Source organism: Columba livia, chromosome 3, assembly GCF_036013475.1.
Source record: "Columba livia isolate bColLiv1 breed racing homer chromosome 3, bColLiv1.pat.W.v2, whole genome shotgun sequence".
NCBI classification, from domain to species: domain Eukaryota; kingdom Metazoa; phylum Chordata; class Aves; order Columbiformes; family Columbidae; genus Columba; species Columba livia.
Window position 1 is genome coordinate 25825172 of NC_088604.1, and position 19304 is coordinate 25844475.

General features: G+C 36.8%; 1 protein-coding gene across 1 annotated transcript in view; it reads left to right on the forward strand.

The window, feature by feature from the left end:
- The first annotated feature begins 2531 nt into the window (after positions 1-2531).
- TINAG (tubulointerstitial nephritis antigen) overlaps positions 2532-19304 on the forward strand; it is a 45884-nt gene continuing 29111 nt past the window's right edge. The window contains exons 1-6 of the mRNA XM_005506771.3: positions 2532-3028; positions 7585-7648; positions 8578-8667; positions 10140-10254; positions 16374-16497; positions 18772-18922. Coding sequence (XP_005506828.2) covers positions 2659-3028; positions 7585-7648; positions 8578-8667; positions 10140-10254; positions 16374-16497; positions 18772-18922 — 914 coding nt within the window. The 5' untranslated portion in view covers positions 2532-2658. The remainder of the gene's footprint in view (positions 3029-7584; positions 7649-8577; positions 8668-10139; positions 10255-16373; positions 16498-18771; positions 18923-19304) is intronic.

The window sequence follows — 19304 nt, forward strand, 5'->3', positions numbered from 1 at the left end:
TCACTGTTTTTTTATCTGTTACTCCAAGTGTTCAGTGATCTTAATACGTGAATTCCTGCCAAATGTGTGGAGTTTTTGAAGCTCCAGAGTAGACACCAGGTAGAGCTGAAACAGTTACAAGTCAGATATATTTGTACTTAATTGTGAAGAACAGAACTAAGACTTGGACCCTAACTGAAAATCTTAGCAGAGCTATTGTGCTTGGAATAGGTTAATCTTCAATAGAGGAAAAGGATCAAATCTAACTGTTAATAAGTAGTTAAAGGTAAGTCAACACGTGCTTTTGTACAGTGAACACAAAGCTATTTTTGCTTACAAAGGAAACTACTGAAATAAAAATATTTCCTGAACCACAACAGAATAGATTTGTGGGGTTTTTTTAAGGTTTGAACATACGCCAACAAATGGGAATTGGATTTTATCAAGTATCAGTGGTTTCTTATATCACAAAACAAAGCTGTTTATAAGCACTAGTTACATATTCACATCCCTTTAAAAGAAATCTCATTCCTGTGTAGACTAGCTCATGTCATTTCTAAGCAAATCCCTTGCCTCTGGATTGTCATCAGCAAGATTTTAAAGTTGAAAATTAAAAACAAAAAAACCAAACCCCCAAAACCCATCAACAACCAAAAAACCACAAACCAATCAACAAACAAAAGCAACAACCGAAAAAAAACAAAAGCCAACAAAATAAATGAAACCAGAGTTCTGTAATTTAAGACACAGATTTGCCTGTTTACTTAATCTGATTGGCTGATAATATTTATCACATAAGGTAGCTTTTTTTTTGCTTTAAACTTTTAAAAATTATTCCCAATAATAAAGATTTACATTTTGCTAATGTCAGTGCAAATCAGGAGTCGTTCTCTTGGAACTGATGGAGCCATATAGACATAAGGAAAAGAACTGGATCATCATTTCCAATGAGCACTTGACTTGAGTTTCCATGAACATGTCTTTTCTCATTTTTCATGTGTTATATTTGGTGCGTTATAGCAGTCAGTGTCAGAATTAACATTGTCCAGATTTTTGTCTCATTAGCAAAACTTAATTAAAGAAGCCCAGAGCAAACCTGAAGGCTAAGATTTATGTCCTATTATGTCTTGCATAGTGATTGTATGTTGCTGACCTTGGCCTTTCTATAACTTCCACACAGAAGCCTGCTTGCAAGAGGGAAAAATAAAAATCCTGTGGTCTGATGCATTTTTCCATTATCCACAACTCTTCAGCTGTGGTGGGGACAGTGTGCGAGGCAGGTCAGATAAAAGCACCACAGTCAAGAAATTGTATTAAAAACTTGAGCGCTTGGATTACAAGCCCATATATATAAACACACACACGTATGCTTTCTTAATGTCTCTGCCATTCATGGCAATGCATCCAAACCAGCTGTGCTGCCATCTGTGCTTTCAAAAGTAGATGCCTTTTCATGCTACCACATCCTGCAGTGCTGAACAGCCCAGCTGAAGTCACAAAGGGAAAGATTCCCTTAATTCCCTAGGAAACGGTCTGCCAATAATTTCTCCAGGTTCCACTCATTTACTACAAAATGGAGATAGAGAGATGACTGGTTTTTAGCTCTGCTTGTTCAGCTTTGGAGACTTAAATTATCTTTAACAGTTCAGATTTCAAACTATGATTTTTTTTTATTTTTTATTTTTTGTTTACCATCATGTGCTACCTCTGCTGGGAATTTCAGAGTTCTTTACTGCCTTTTTTTTTTGTTTTTTCTGAATCTGTTAAGTTTTGGCAACGATACCATGCATTTTTCTTTAGGTCTGCTGTTGAAAAACCTGGAGATCATTGATTACAGATAAAGGCCAATAGACTTGTCTTTTTGATATCTGCTCTGGGTTTTTTTTGTGGTTTTATTAATACAGCCATTTCCTTTTTAAAATAGGAATGTGCACTCATCAGTGGGTATGTATTATGCTATTTACAGAGATTGCAAGTTCATTTTGACTAAAGAAATAAAGACCTTGAAACAAAATCTTCGAGCAGTAGTTTACATCGAGTATCACCTGACTTTTTTTTTTCTTTTTTTTTTCTTTTTTTTTTTTTTTAAATATGCCCACAATAAAACTGTGCAAATTAAGCATATAAAGCTCAGCTAGGTCACTGGAAGCAAGATTGAAATGGGGGATGCAGGATAAGTTTACTGTAGTGATACAGCCTTGTACATCGGGAGAGAAAATGTAGATGAAATGCAATCCCAGTGTTATATAGTATGGAGAACATTAGTTACAGGTAAATGAAGCCCAAAAGAAAGACACCTTCCTTTGAGATCATGTGCTCACTCCTCATGTTGTTTTGGTTTAGTTAAAGGTACAGAACTAAAATATCGGACCATGTATATTCTGCAACGTTTCCTATAAACTTTCTCACTTGCAAAATAATGCACCCAAAGTTTCATAATGATGAATACATAGTTGTGGGTCTTTCCAGTATCTCTGTATCTTAGGCAAATAAATCGGTTTACAACATGTCTGACTAATAATTAACACATACAGAGTCTTCCTAGAAAACCATAGTCCACAGCTTTCTGTTCAGATTTCTTTCTGAATACTAACTGAAGATATTACATCTGCATTGCATGGATATTTACCAATAAAGTGAAGTATAGAAAGACTTAAAAAGGCTGAAAGAGGCAGAATAATGTGTCTCAAAAGTCAGATATTTCTCTTGTGTTGCATTGCAAGTGAAGTTTGGATGGTAAAGCAGCTTGACTCCAGAAGAAATTTCTCCCAAGGACTTTACTCTGTTGAAGATGGCGGTTCTGCAAAGTGGAACAGGCTAAAAAGGAGCTTGTATCAGGGAAGGTCCTGCAGGCTACGAGGCTGCTGCACAGGAAGGGATGATGACTGCAGCTTTAACATCGTCTCCAGATCAGCTATTTGTTACTGTGACCAGTTCTGTGCCTCAGGTTCTCCTGGTCCTGTGGACTGTTGTCCTGACTACTGGGAAGCTTGCGACAACACCAATGAGCCCATCAGATCAAGCAAGCCTTGGCCAGCTGCACCATCAGGTAGGTATAGAGAAAGTGCTCAGCTGGCATTAGTGCATCATGGTAAAAATATACTTAGAAGTAAAATTACTGATTAAGCTTTAGAGTGTATACATCCTAAAAATACGACTAAAGGCGTAGTGGAAAAAGATACTGAGCTTGCAACTGGAGTGAAAATTACACTTGCTTTTATTTTTTTGTCTCTAGGGACATATTTTTAGAATTGGCTAGACCATATTTATGTTGGACTGAACCCCTGTTTTACCTGAAACTTAGCAGAGATAACCTCATTGGGTCAAAATTGATGTAATCTCATCAATTTCAATGGAGTTTTGCAAGTCAACATGAGATGAACAGCAAGACATTTTTTTTTTTTTTTTTTTTTAATGCATCAGTACAAAACCAAAATCAAGAAAACTGAGGGTTCTCCTGAATTGTACTTCTCTGAGGTATTCTGCAATGGTTTTGCTCCAGCACAGCTTTCCTGTGGGACACCATTTTTCCTGCAACAGCTCAAGTGCAGGAGTAGATGAACAGGTGTTGCTAGAACAAGGATCTCTGGTGTATTTTTGTTTCTCACTGGTTCATAAAGGAAGTTCCTCCAGGAATACTCTAAATTCAGTCTAATTTATTTTAGAAATAGAGATTTAAAAAGAAAAAATTATCTACAACCCTCTAGTCCTCTCTCAGTTACTGCACAGGCCAAATCTCTGCTGGTGAGAAAACTTTACAATTGTGGGTTTTAAGACTATGTAACTTCTTACTATTGGTAGACCAAATCTGTCTGAAAATGTGGAGACTGTACTAAAGTTTCAAAAGCCTAAAATCAACAGGAATAGCATTAGAACATTTAAAATTAACTGTTCCTTTGCAATAACCCTGCTGATTGCATTCCAGCACTCAGACCACAAGCTCTTCAAGAAGTTAAGCTCTTAAGCCAGGCATGCAGCCAAAATCTGATAAGTAGGAGTGACAGAAATGCTGTAAACCCAATTTGATTTTCCAAAGTATTTCTAATAATCTAGAAGAATGTTCTATGATTTATGTAAATAAAGACATTTGTTTCATATTTATTTGTTGCAGTCGTGTATAGTATTCCCAACAGATTGGGGGGCTGTTGTCATAAGCGCTATATAAACATTTAACAGCATTTTGGCTTTAGAGCTGACAGCCTGCCAGTCTAGTTCGGCAAAATCTTTCATGGAAATGAATCATTACAAAACCTACAGCAGTTTGCCATGTGGGCACTGCTGCAGGTCTGCCTCTAAAGAGTAAAAGTGTAACAGAGGGTTTAGATAAGGGAATATGTCAGTGGTAATATTTTTTACTGCCTTCTGTAATCCAAATTTTGCAGTTGTATTCACTTTTTTGCAACTCCTGGACTGTACATGCCTGCCAGAGGTAGCAATTATATTTACTCTATTCAAACACCTTTAATTATCCTATAGGTTATCTTATATATATTTTTTTTTTTCTTTTTATATCTCATCTCAAAATAATCTCCTGTTTTTCTGATCCTTAAAGTGATTCCCTAATAGAAAGTCTGCAGGTTTCAAGAATCTGTTTATTGAATATTTTTATATAAATAATTTAAAGGGTAAAAGGAGAATAATAAAGCAGCCAAAATATAACAGGAAACAGACAAACAAGCTATCAACCCCCCAAAGCCCCAACAAACACAACAAAAAACCACAAACAAAACCAAAACCAACAAAACACAAACCCAAAAATGCTCAAAAGGAACATTTAGAACTGAAATGTCCGAGGAACAGAAATTGGAAGGAAAAAATGGAGAAAAAAAAAAAAGGACTGAATACTTGAAGAGTAAGCAAACTAGGAAGCAATTTTAGAAATTATATACTAGCTGACTTTTAGTAACTGAGACTACACTTCTGCCTTTGGCTAAAGGCTAAGCACTAGAAGACCATATAGGTTAAAGTACTTTTCACCTGGAAGATTCTGGTCCTCAGGCTGCCTGTGGGTTTGCTCTCAGCACTTCCTGAGTCATACTGCTTTAAATAAACCAATAATTGGAAGTGCTTTACATGGGCTGGAATGAAAAGCAATAAAACTGCTCAGCATTTTATTTCTGGATCTCCGTCTCTTCACTGACTTGGTGCACAGCAGCAGTAAGCTATGCTGTGAGTTCTTCCATGGGTGTGCACCACACTGAGGGCCGGTCTTGGTTTAACTATGTGGAACTACTTTGACTTTGCCTTTATGAACCCAGCATTCAGTATGTTTCAATACCTTTCCTGCGTAGTTTCGGAAGAAACTGTGCACGTAAAGTATCAAACAGAAGTTCTGTTTTTTTCAGTTTTTATTAATTTTTGTTATGAGATGAACTGATAGGGTTTTATTTATTGACTGTACTTCTCATTTAATTGATTGTTTTGCTTCAACTGCTCTGATGGTACAAAAAGCCCTGTCAGAGTCAACACACTGGATGTCACCCTGGTGGTGGTATAAAAGTGACATTCAAAGAGTTTCCTAATGGTTTTTATACTACACAGTCATGATCTGGCCTACAAGTGAGTAAAACTGGAGACATTTCACTGACAAAAGTACTTACATCAATATTGTGGTCAAAGGAATTACAGGCTGTAAGAATATAGGAATGCCGGACTTGGAATGAAGTCCTGATTTATCAAATCTGCTTCCTTCTGATCATGATTTTTGCATCATATGATCTCATTCTTAAAGTCATCAGGCTGCATCTTCAAATTAATTCATTTCCCACTTAATAGATTAATATTCTATCCCAATACCTTCACAGCCAGTCAGTCTAGCTGTGTTCTTATGCAAACAGTGTCTTTTTGCTTAGACATCTCTGCTTTCTGCCACTGATCCCTTGAGCACATTTACAGGCAGCAGTCTTGGACTTCTAAGTCTTGATTTTGCTAGACTACAGAAACTGTGTATTTTTAATATTGAATTCCCTAAGCATGCATTATTAAAAATCTTCTCCTGTACTTGTCCGGGTTTGCATTTTTTCTTGGGCATGGGCGGTGAGGCCTGACAGCAGAGCTCCAGTGATACTCTGTCGTGTCACTCAGATGTTGCATCAGTTTCTTCAATCTATTTGAAATATCTTGCTTGATGCCTCCTTTCAGCTACTGTCTGATGCTGACTTCGTGGCAGGCTGTGACAAACAAAGATGGGTATTCTTTGAAAAACCATAGAATTGTAGAATATTTTGAGTTGGAAGGGACTTTAAAAGGTTATCTGGGCCAATTCCTCTGCAATGAGTAGGGACATCTTCAACTACATCAGGTTGCTCAGAGCACCATCCAGCCTGGACTTGGATGTTTCCAGGGATGGGGAACCTACCACCTCTCTGGGAAACCTGTGCCAGTGTTTCACCACCCTCATTGTAAAAAATATCTTTTTTATGTCTAGCCTGAATCCCTCCTCTTTTGGTTTAAAACCATTACTCCTTGTACTATCACAACAGGACCTGCTAAAAAGTCTGTTGCCATCTTTCTTATAGGCCCCTCTTAGGTACTGAAAGACCACAATAAGGTCTCCTTGGAGCCTTCTCTTCTCCAGATTGAACCACTCCAAATCTCTCAGTCTGTCCTCATAGCAGAGGTGTTCTAGCCCTCTGAACATTTTGGTGACCTCCTCTGGACTCTCTCCAACAGGTCCATGTCTTTCCTCTACTGAGGGTTCCAGAGCTGGATGCAGAACTACAGGTGGGGTCTCACCAGAGCAGAGTAGAGGGGAAGAATCACCTCCTCTGACCTGCTGGACATGCTTCTTTTGGGGCTGCAAGTGCACATTGTTGGCTCATGTCCAATCTTTCATTCACCAGTGCCCCCCAGTCCTTCTCCGCAGGGCTGCTCTCAGTCCCTTCATCCTCCAGCCTGTATTGATACTTGGGATTGCCCTGACCCAGGTGCAGGACCTTGCACGTGGCCTGTTGAACCTTGTGATGTTCACGTGGGCCCTCTTCTCGAGCTTGTCCAGATCCTTCAAGTGCACTAAAGAGTCAGTGTATATGGAGGGTCTTAGAGCACACACAATGTCTTTTCTCAGTGAAGTGGTATCAAAGAAAAAATTTAGGAGGCTTTTATTTGTTTGGAAAAGTCATCACTCAGTTGAAGTTTTATACTGGGCTTTGGAGAGTATGTGAAACTATTAAACTATTTAACAAGAAAAATAATATGTTACAAAAGTTTGGGAATAGTTCTTAGTTTTTTTAATTCTACAACTAGGAAAACATATTTCTATTTTAATTGCTTACTAGAAAATTCTTATTAGAAACATGTTCTTTTAAGTTTATTGCTGGAAAATAAATATATTTGAAGAATTATTTTTATTTACATGTAAGATAATAAATTTTCAGTGATTGTTTTCTATATGTTACTCTTTTGTTTCCTATAAATGATAATGTACCTGGTAAAAAATTAAAATATGTCAAACTGTCTGCATTACTTGAAAGAGACTTTAAATAATTGTTGCTGATTTTCAACTATTTATGCATACTGCATACAAACAATTCCATAATAGAGAGAGTTTTGAGTTAATTCACTTCAAATATGATCTTTTCATATATCTTTATGTTATGTTGGCAGGTTGTTATAAAGATGGCCGGTATTACGGAGAAGGAACAATAATTAAAGACAACTGCAATTCCTGGTAATGTTTCAGAGAACAGCAAATTTAATTTTATTTAGCATATGTCATGAAACAGGAATTAAGGTAGTGAGCATCCTTAAATTCTTATTAAACACGTAATCAAATCAAAATAGCTGGAAGACTAGTGCTGCATCAAGGTAATGTAGAAATAGACTCCAGCTGACTTAAAAGAATGGTAAGAGGTCCACAAGCTTTCTAATTGAGACATGAAAATGAGAATACTAAAGTCTCTTCCTCATGGCCTAATTCTGTTCCTGCTCAGTCAATCTGCTCACTCTGACTGGAGTAGAAATGGTTTCAGCTTCGACCTGGTCAGTAAAGTTTAGGGGATTATTTTAAAATGTCTTCCTCTGTTTCTTTTGCATGAGTGATGAGCACTTACATTATTTCAGAAGGGAAGAATATATATATATATATGTAGATTGATGTAGGAAAGCGATGAGCATCCCTTTCTTTGCCTTGGGATAGGAGGAGTGGGCAGGGGGCCCTGCAGCTCCAACCCCAGGCCAGCTTGGGGGACTCCAGAAGCACCCAAACAGAGCTGGGACCTCCACTGACCTGACTTTGGCCCATTGTCCTTGGAGCAAGGTTTCCTCAAAGCCTCTGATTTACAAGACAGACATTACCTTTTTTTATTTTTTATTTTTTTTTTTTTTAAATCTATTTCCCCTCATTTGGTCTCAGGAAGAAAGATAGAAGCAAAATTTTTCAAATATGACCTTTACCACAAACTGTAAATCTTCCCACCTTGTTCTGGTTAGGATTCATTAGGTTGTGAAGCAGTGAGAAGTACCATGGTGTTTTCATAAATATTATGTGACGTTTATGTTGTTTATGCTTTTTTTCTCTCCATCTTCCTTCTGCTGTCAAAATGCATATTTTTCCTTTGATAATTTGTTTTCTGCTCAGTTATATTCTTGCTGTTTCAGTAAATGCTTCCAAAGTCTCTGGAAGTGTTCAAAAGAAGTATGCCTAGTTCGTCAAGACTTACTTCAGCGCATAAATTCTGGAGACTATGGGTGAGAACACTTTTATTTTAAGGTTTTGTTGTAAACCACTGTATTGTATGTATGCGCAAATTATAAGTTATGCAGTTCTCCATTTCCCTTCCTTTCCCAATTACATCAACATCTGAGAAGCTTTCCTTAATCTCTGGCAGATTATTGAGTTTTAAATGGAAAGATACCAAAAGTCTCATGCTGGTAAGAGTTGACATTGTAAATATCTATTTAAAACATTCTCCAAATTTAGTACATTTTTTTTTTTTTCACAAAATGCTATTTAGGTAATTTTCCCCTATCCTTCACTTTACTTAATACTTGTGATATATATTTAAAGCCATTTTTCTCTCAAGAGCATCATTCCCTATAACAGGGTTCTAGGTAGCCTTGGAAAAGAGGATGGGCCAACTGAGGACCAAGAGGGGGCCTGCCGGCTGTTTACAGACAGAGGTACAGGGTTGTCTCCCTGGGAGATGAGGTGCTAAATTCACCAATGAATCCTACCCAGGTTTCAAGCTGTGACTCAGTGCTGAAACATTTTGTACTTCATGGGAGACATTCAAACCAACTGAGTTATGATAGACAATTAAGTCAGGTACCTGGAGCCCTTCACCTGCCTCATGTCAGTGGTAAGCAGTAAGGTTTGCCATGGGTTAGTTAAACCCACCTGAGATATGACTTTTGCAGATGTTTGCGCTCTTCACTGACTGCAGGCAGACCAAGAGCAATCGAGTTTCTTATTATTCAGGGACCATGAATCCCACCTCCTTGTTTCTCATACACAAACAAGGAAGAAATGGGGAAAGAGAATATTTTCCCCCATGGCTCAGAGTTTCAGTGTGTTCCAAGTGTGTATAGCTGCAAGGTATTTTTTTCTGTTGCACATACAGTGTACAGAGTTAATACTACAATCTGGGTCTAGTCTACCTGAGAGTAGGGAGAGACTAATTAACGAGCCACGGGGAGCCCTTTCTCTCACCCTGGCTCTTGGTGTAAAACTCGGGCAGAAGGTGTCAGCTGAGCTTTCTGCTGAGTTCAAGTGTCTCACTGCTGGTGCACCAGAGCTTCAAGACAATGTAATCTACTACACGAAGCTGTTAGTTCTCTGTGGGCATCTGGTCTGAAGCATATTGTGAACATAACTTTCAGACCACAGGAACTGTTATAAGTGAACATCTTGTTTTCCAGTGCTTCTCTGAAGCATTACATGTGTGTCTCCTGCAGTCCTACACAACACTGACCTCAAATCGCCACTTTTCTTGTACTGCTGTGTTGCTCTGTCTTATGCTCCTTCGCAGTGGAAGAGTCCATAATAAATATTTTCTTATGCATATTAAATGCAAGGTTTTGAATTGCAATTTGAAAGATTTATTTCTGGATGTTGTTATTAGTGGTGCTTTTATAAAGGAGCAAGGTATTAATGTGAGCAATATCTCTAACCTGGGTTTTGGTGTTTGTTTGTTTGGGTTTTTTTCCTGTCTGTGAGGAAGATGGAAAGCTGACAACTACAGCCAGTTCTGGGGAATGACAGTGGAAGAAGCTTTCAAAAAGCGCCTGGGCACATTCCCTCCATCTCATTCCTTGCTGAATATGAGAGAATCTCCTGTAAGTGTCATGTATAACTTTTTTTTTTTTTTTCATAACTTTATCATGTGGAAAAATAAATATGAACAATTACAAGACTATGATTTAACACTAAATGCTTCTGTGTTGTGTAAGAAGCTCCCAGAATAGTTCTTCAAGTCATAGAGAGTGTGGTCCTATTTGAAAGAAATCAAACAAGGAGGAGCAAAAGCAAATGCTAACTATTGGGAAGCTGTGCATCAATATTAACATTTCAGTACTGCATTATAGATCACTGGTGTTTGAAATCTTTGCTTCTTTAGGATGTTTCCCTATGATCTTCTTCACTTGCTAATCATTGCACACATAGCTGTAACCAATAAAGAAAAAAAAACAAATCAACCAAAACTTGGCATAGTTCATTAAGGCTGATGGCTGTCGCTAAACAGCAACCCTTGAAAGAAAGTCTGAAAGCCTGTAGGATCAAACAATGTAAAGACACATTAGGAGGCTCGGATTTTGGCTAAATGGAAATAAAAATAATGGGAAGCATGGGAAAATGAGGCGATTCATAACTATCAGCTTTCTAAACCTCAGCCTTGACCATTTTCATGGTAGCTAAATTATTAATGAATTTCCTATCACATATTCATGCTCAAATTAGTTCTGTAGCAAAGTGAATATACTTTAAGTTATGTAGGTAGGTTAAGCAATTAAAGAAGAAGCACACAGTAATTGAATCCAGAGTAGATTTTCCAATGCTATGGATCAGTTAGCTTCTTTCTTAGAAGACCTACAATTGTGGAAATCATAGACCGGAAAACCTAACTAACTCACCATAATGAAATTAGAAAACTTGTAGGAATAAGTAGATAGATCCAAGGTTTGCAAATGACATTAAATATAACAGGTTTTTATCTTTGTCTTTATATAGCTCAGGCATATTATGCCATTTGATTATCTATTTAAAGTCCATTATTGATGCTTGTTGTTTAAGTGTGTGCTGGGAGGGTTTCCACATCATGAAAGGACTTGTGGGGAGTGTAGTGCAGAGCTACCACTTGAGAGGGAATTTGGGCGAGAGAGGAAGGATGATGTGTCTCTTCAATAATTTTAACAACCCTAACCCTTTTGCCTGAGGCAGACTGTTCTTTTGTCCCACAGAAGGTTATCTACCTACAGTGGCTCAGATTGGCCGCCTTGCTCAAAATTACACTATGGAGTATTGTCAGAGTAAGAAACTGAAAGAAATTAAGCTTTGAAGTCATGCCTTGGGTGATTTGCTAGACTTAGACTACTGTGCAGCCAAAGGGTTAATCTCAGTGAGGATGGAAAGTCAAAGTAAGAAAACGACATAAAAGATTTTCATTAATATCTAGTGGACATCTGCCACAGGTTGCCAGTGAACTGCACTGAGGGTCAAGAGAGTTGGGAGTGAGCTGCTGTTGCTGTTGTTGGCTTTATCCTTGAGAAAATACAGTGTGATGATCATATAGCATAAGCAAAAAATGGATACTATGTACCCAGCTCACAGACTGACATCTATGTTACTAGATATCTAGTTAGGTAAGACAGATTCAACCCAGGAAAATGAGAAAAGGACGGATATAAGAAATTCTTTATGACATTTCCTTTCTCGTAGCCAGTTTGGGGTAGCTGGTCACTCAGTGGTCTTGCATTATGTCCAGCCTATTGAATTGGTGTCATTAAGTTTCCTGCAGCTGCTTTGCTGCACTTCTTATGGCCTTTGTTCCACTGACACGTTACTCAGTCATCCTTTCTCTATCCACTGTCTTTTTACAAAATCTAAAGTCTAAATAGTCTTTCTCTCTACTTACAAAAGCTAAAAATATAAAATAATATCTGTATGACTTTCTCAGCTTCTGGAGAATGCTTCAAGCTCACAGAAAATTGCTCCAAATTGTACATAAGCCTGTCTCCTACCTATGGCTTCTCTTCAGAAATATTAGAACTTTCTTGCTCCTAAGCCAGTGGTTTCAGTCTTGGCTAGTCTTGATGTAAAATGTTTTTCTCTGAAGTTTCCTGTGAAGCTCCAAATCTCCCTGATTCTTCCACCTTCTGTAGTTTTCTAGAAGAACATCATCTCTTTACAATCCTTGTTCTGCCTCAGGGAACTTCTCTTCTGCCACATTTTAACACTTCACAAAAACATTTTTAAAAAAGTTTTTTTTTTTTCACTCATAGCCAGCTCCATATTTATAATCACTGCACAATCCAGCGATTTCATAGCACAGATTGGGATCACCAGGGGTACATGGACAGATTCTTCCAAATGGCAAACTAACAGTAGCCATGGAGTTAACTTCCAGGCACTTTTTAGACAAGTGTCTTACCAGATTTTAAGAGACACTTGTCTGTGCTTCAGCTTACGTGAATAATGTTCTGTCACCAATATCCTGTGAAGCATACTAACACATTTACAAAGTCCAAAGTGATGAAAAACAAGTGAAAATTCACAACAGTGTTTCCATTAAGCTTCATCTGTAACTAGGTGGCAGCTCAGAAGAGAGTAAAAAGGTATGACTGATAAAATTCAGAAATAATGACTTTCTAATATTTTTCAGAGACATTCTCCAAACCTTAATGGCTTGAACTTTAAGTGACTTTGTTGAGTAATAATTCACCTTCAGGCCAAAGTACTGGTTACATACTCTGGATAAATTGGCACTAATTAAATATTCATTCATTCTCTGGGATTATTGCTGTCTTTCCCATTTTGCAGGTGAGAAAACTGCAAGTCATTAACCCAAAGTAATAAATTTAGTTGATAAAAATGCTACAACTAGTGTTCAGGAATTTTTTGCTCTATGAATCTTTGGCTCTATCTTGTGCTGACCTGATTAAAAACTGGTAGCTTTGCTAGTCTGTAAAAAAAACCCCAAACATGCACCTTTTTTTTTTTCTTTAATACTTTAAATAAAAAATGTTTCTTCAGCATGCTACTTAATCTACTGTTTAGGGAACAGATGGCAGTTTCTGGTACCTAAGGGCCTGCTGTTCTGATTATTTTCTACTGTACTTTTGGGATGCTTGAGAAAACCATTTTTGTGTAGAAGGAAGTCTTTACTCAATTGCATAAAAAAAAAGATTCAAGAACGTAAAGCCCTTCTGTGTTAATCACTTTACATCTACAGTGGAGTCTTAGATCTCAGTGGTGTTGAAATGTTTGGTTGTGGACTACAGTCTTATTAGTTGTTTGTTTGACTGACATATTCAACAACAAACATGGATTCATAACATTACTTCAAATACAGTGTGACAGAGCTACATTTCATCTCAGGGAAAACATAAGTTTCTTCAAGTTGTTCATAGAGCTTTTAAAGCTCTGCTATTATTAAAAGTCTATACCTGCTCAGTAAGGTGTTGTTTATGTCTGGGAAAGGTAGTTTGGTATATTAGAATACCTAAAAGACAATGATATGGAACAAGAACATAATCCGAACTGAGGACCCTCTACTCCAGAGGAGTATGGCTAGACTGAACGCAGACCGACAACTAAAATTACCTGAGAAGATATTTTGAAATGTTTACCCACTGCAGAAAACAGTGTCATAATTCTTTGAAGTCCTGTATAGCACAAAAATAACCACCATGCCTTTAAAACACATTATGATAGACGTTTGGTGGTCTGGAAAGAGGTGCATCACAATGGTTGGGTCTGCATCTGTTGGCAACAAGGTGCTCAGGTGTCATCTGACAAGAAAATAGAATACATAGTTATGTGGTACCATTTTGGATTAAGTATCAAAGAACTTGTAATGACAATGTGAAGGTATACGGAGTACACCAGCTCTTGCCTTATAGTTTACATGTCTAATATGTGTAATGGTTCCTCTGGCATACGTCTTTTCCTAGTAAAAAAGCTCAGCAGTTGTGTATCTCCCCTTGCAAACTGAAGGGCATGCGTGCCCATTTTGACTGTACAAAGCGAGTGATATCCAGAACTTTTCTCCTACATTAAAAAAATATTGCTTTCCCTCAGGAAAACTATTTGCAAATTCATTAATCTTTGTCCTTTTTTCTCTGATGGGCTAACTTTACTCAAGTCATAGCTGAAGTTTGAGTGTTCTTTCATAACCTCTTAGCCTCCTGCTTTGGCCAGACTACTAACTTCACTGCAGATAATACACAGAAAGGTTTAAAAATAGCTTGTCAGTCATTTTTTCTGATTTCATTGTGCTGTCTGATGGCGGTCTGATGGAGAAAGAATTTCCTAGACTTACTATTTGTCACAGAACAGCAATGTTTCTCAATATCAGGGTAGCAATTTCCCGATCAAAAAACTAATGTTTCTGGCTACAGGTCAATCCTGCATTTTTAAATGACAAGACTGAGGGTTAATGAGGGATTTGCTCTGGGATTTACAATATGAAGCTATTAAATATGTTGGCAGTAGTTTAGGAATATATAAAGTAACACATTGGCTCAGACCAAAGCTCTATTTAAAATCTTGTTTTTCTCAACTGCCTCATTTCATATAATTGTAGAGAATCATAGAATACCAGGTTGAAAGGGACCTTAAGGATCATCTGGCCCAACCTTTTCTCATTTGTAACATTGTAAGGGGACATTGCCCACACAAGTATGCCAAATAATATTTGCCAAATTTTGGTTATTTACTCGTTGATCAATTTAGAATGTAAAAGAAACACTATTTGTATAGGCCAGTATGATTCATCTTCAAAGCAAATCTTGTGCATTCTTATTGAAAATGAACATAATGATAATTTGGCAACATGTTCTTTACCTTAGCTGTTGCTTTCTGTGCATCATTTGAGGTTGCAAGTCCTGTGTATCTTGTGTAGCTTTTTAAAAGTAGATTTTTGAAAGAAATTAAAATATTGAGATTAATATTTTATCAAGTTTTAAAAGATTACTGGCATGTTATGGGTGGAGGTAAAATTTTCAAGAGCACTTAAGTGATTTAACAACTTGCAGTATACTTTAAAAATGGCTAATGGTGTTTAGAACTCACATCTTGCATCTAAACTACTGAACGTAGAAGCGCTTGATAGTGACTGAGTCTGGGCATATGCACAGACTGTATCAATATGTCTGTTGGGTGTGAATCCCAGTCTAATATCAGACAAAGACCTGAGATACAAGCTTTTTTTTCCCCTTACCCACTCTTAGCAACCCTGGGTTTTCTGTGGGAATGAAATCCAGGCACACAAGCTGGATGGGGGCACTGCTGTTTCCCAGCATATGCAACAAAGTGATATGGATACTGCCCAAGTGGTAAGCTTTGGTTTTCCAAAGAGTCCAGAAATAGTCTGAAAGAACTGGGTTCAAATGTTTAAATCCTCTTAGGAAAAGTTATGTAGTCTCATAAGTCACATAAACAATTTAGAAAAATGGTGCAGCAAGGACAGCCAGAATTAGGAAACTAAGTTGAAATAAAATAAAGGATTTTGAACAGGATAGAAGGCATTGACCTTCAGGGCATGAGCCTGCTTATAAGAAAGAAGCATCACGGACTATTTTACTTAGGAGCAGATTATCATATTTTGTATATTGTATTTTCCTCTGGAACACATGTTATCAACAATGGTTTGAGGCAACCTGATAAGACTGTATGGACTAATATTGTAATTCTGTATGGCCATTCCTGTTTCCCTGTGTAGCATAAGCAATCATTCCATAAAGTTCAACAGTGAAAAAAAAAAATAGGTCAATGGTTTTGCTATGTTGAACACAAAGCAGACTATTTGCAATTGTACCAGATGGTTCTTGCATATGGGGATATTTGTGCAAAGCTTGGGGGACATAAATTAAGGCTGAGAGATGAATATGCCAAAAAAGGCTGTCCCAGTGGCTTTACTGATCAGACCATGAATTCTCATCAGCTCAACATCAGATTGCCAAGCAGAAGAAAAATCACTGATTTTCATTCTGGAATTAGAATAAATGCTGGAAATTGAAAAACCTCTGTAAAAGACAAATCAATGATATATTGTACTGATGCCTACCCTGGGGTAACTAAAATTTCCTATCTGGTAGTTAACAGGTAGTTAACTTCCTAACAGGTAGTTAACTTTACTGCTATTTATAGCAGAAGGCTTTTCTTGCAAAAATTGGGGTAAAATTTAAGGAAATATTAGAAAACGGAACATATATAGATCTCCTACATTTTGTTTTAGGGAAACTCACTTCCAGAAGAAAAATTTCCTGTGTTTTTTGCAGCCACTTATGCGTGGCCTGAGTGGATTCATGATCCTTTGGATCAACGAAACTGTGGAGCATCCTGGGCTTTTTCAACCGCAAGTAATTTTTTCTTTAATCATCTTTAAATTGTCATTATATGTTAGGTGTCTGATGAAAATTTGAGTGACTACTAATGAAGAAATTTCAGCTTGCTCTTCACTTTTTATCAGCAAATCAGAACATTTGAAATTACTGTAACTTTCCCTCCAAGTTGTTCCAAAAACTTCAAAAGTCAATCTGAGCTGTAGAGCTTTGTTTCCTTTTCTTGGGTAACACAGAGAGGTTTTTGATGACAGGAAGTAGAGAATGAATTGCCTAATGCACTTTATCGTAACTGGTAGAGTAACTTTTTAAAAGTCTGCATCCCTTAGTTGCACAAGTACATGCTTGACTTGAAACTTAAAACAGGAAGGCTTTGGTTTTATCTATATATTTATATATTTGCATAATACATTTGCCATTGTCCAGCCCTTGTTATTGAAGCAAATTAAGTATAACTTTTTAAATAATTTTATGAGAAGAAAACCCTGAAACTCCTCAGATATTTGTGGAAGAAACTATTTTCGAATTCTGTAAGCAAAGAAATTTCAGTAATGCAATTCAAACTCATGCTACAACCTCTGCTTTTATGAAAAATGGACACAAATGTTCACATCACTTTCTGCTACACTGATTTTTCTTACACTGCAATAAATCTCAATACATATTGGGATATATAGAGAGGAAAAAACTAGGCAATCAACCTTTATGACTTGTTCCAGCCACTGAGTCCTCACAGGTTCAGGTTTCTGCAACTACCACTTTAAATCACAGCAGTAAGAGGAGGAATTAGGACAGGTAGTCCCAGCTCCCTGCCAAAGCCAGACTGAACACACTCTCTTACCAATATATCTTGTCCAGTGTAATTTTAAAAGAGGAAACAAGACAGCTTCTAACAGCTCTCTTGACAGATTACTGCAGGGATGAACAAAGGTCACTGACATAATTTCCAGATATTCAGTCTAAATTTTCCCTTTGATAAGTGAATCTTCTGATTTTCATTCAGATAATTATTTTCAATGCTAAATATTATGAGATATCTTCCCATGCTTTTTAGGTGCATTAGCAGTTTCAGTCTGAATTTTCAGTCCTTCTTTGTAAGATTAATTGTTGCTCAATGAATAGGCAAGCACTGCTGTATCATTTCTTCTTATCATGAGTAATTCCTATAAGTATCCCAAAACTCTTAAGTGAAAAACTTTTACACCTATGAAAATAAATTATCATGTGACACCTCACAAAAGCACAAAATATGGCCATTGTCACCTGTCAGTAGCAGACTGACTCTTCTAAAGTCTTGTCCAAACTTTACTGAAATCAGTGTTGATTTTGATGGGGCTTTAGATTTTGACAGTTCGTGGGGGTTTGTTGTTGTTGTTTGGGGTTTCTTTGTTGTTTTGTTTGTTTTGTTTTGTTTATTTTGTTTTATTATTATCTTTAGGCTCAAAAATGAAGTGCTAATTTAAGCACAGATTAACAACTAGGATTGAGAATTAGTTGTTTCACTGTGGTTTAAAGAAGTGGTTTAAATTTCACTGGCAACTCAGTTAACCTAGTCTCCCTTTAAATCAGTGTATAAATGTATTAGTACTCAGAATTACGACTATCTGATTGAGTTCAGATATCTAAGGTGTCTGTCTCTGAAGAATAGTTTCCTGCAATAAGGGAAGTCCAATGAATCCCACATTTACACAGTAATGTGAACAATTCTGAATATTATTTCCAGCAAAATCAAAACATACTTTCAGGTTTGGTGTTTCTTCTTCATAGGAATTTTTTGTTGTTGTTGTTGTTGTTTTTATTTGTTTTTTGTTTGTTTGTTTGTTGTTTTTTTTGGTTGTTTTTTTTGTGTGTTTTGTTTTGTTTTGTTTTGTTTTTTCTTCAAATAAAGGAAGGAAAGGTAGAAAATAGCGAAAAGAGATTTGGAGATTCAGCTCTAGAGAGTTGGGAAAGTATTTGCATTGCTTGCTGAAGTGAACCAGAGATAAATATGTATTTACAAACATGGTAAAGACTATCAGACTAAATTATGTAAACACCTCATCTGATGATTAGATATGTGGGACTTTATGATAACCAGTAACTCTATGGATATAAAATATTACAGCAAAGTTGCTCATGGTGCTTTGTAGTTTTGCAATCCCCTCTCTCTAAAGTGTGTACAGAATATTTATGTATTTTTTTCTAAAGAAATCTGCACAGACAGAAAATACTGATGTATTTCAGTCACAATAACCAGCATGAAGTTGTGAGTAATTATTTCTTTCTGATAACAGAAAATTTCTTTCCAAACAGGTGTTGCAGCAGATAGAATAGCTATTCATTCTGAGGGTCAGATCACAGACAACCTTTCTGTTCAGAATTTGATCTCTTGTGATACCAGGAATCAACATGGATGTAATGGTGGAAATATTGATAGTGCTTGGAGATACCTGAAAACACATGGGTAAATATTTTATCTGTCTGTTCAGATTATTTTAACTTGGACAAATTGCTTAAGTTACAATGTGGCTTGTGTTACAATGATGATTTCTGACTTTTCAAAAAGAGGCATTTAGCTCTGTATTATTTCATCAAGACTATCCCTATCTCTCATTTACACCTTCTTTAAATCACCTTTGTGAAGCCCAGAAACTATAAAGCTTTCCCAAAGAAATAAGTGAAGACTATTTTGAATGAGAGCTCTTGGTGAGAAAACTTTGCAACCACCTAGCTCCCATTTAAACTTCGTTAAATCTGGATGTTGGCATTATCTGTAACACAAATGAGGAAATATTAGCCTTTCTAACAGCAAAACAAACAAGAAAGGGTTTTTTTTATGTCAAACA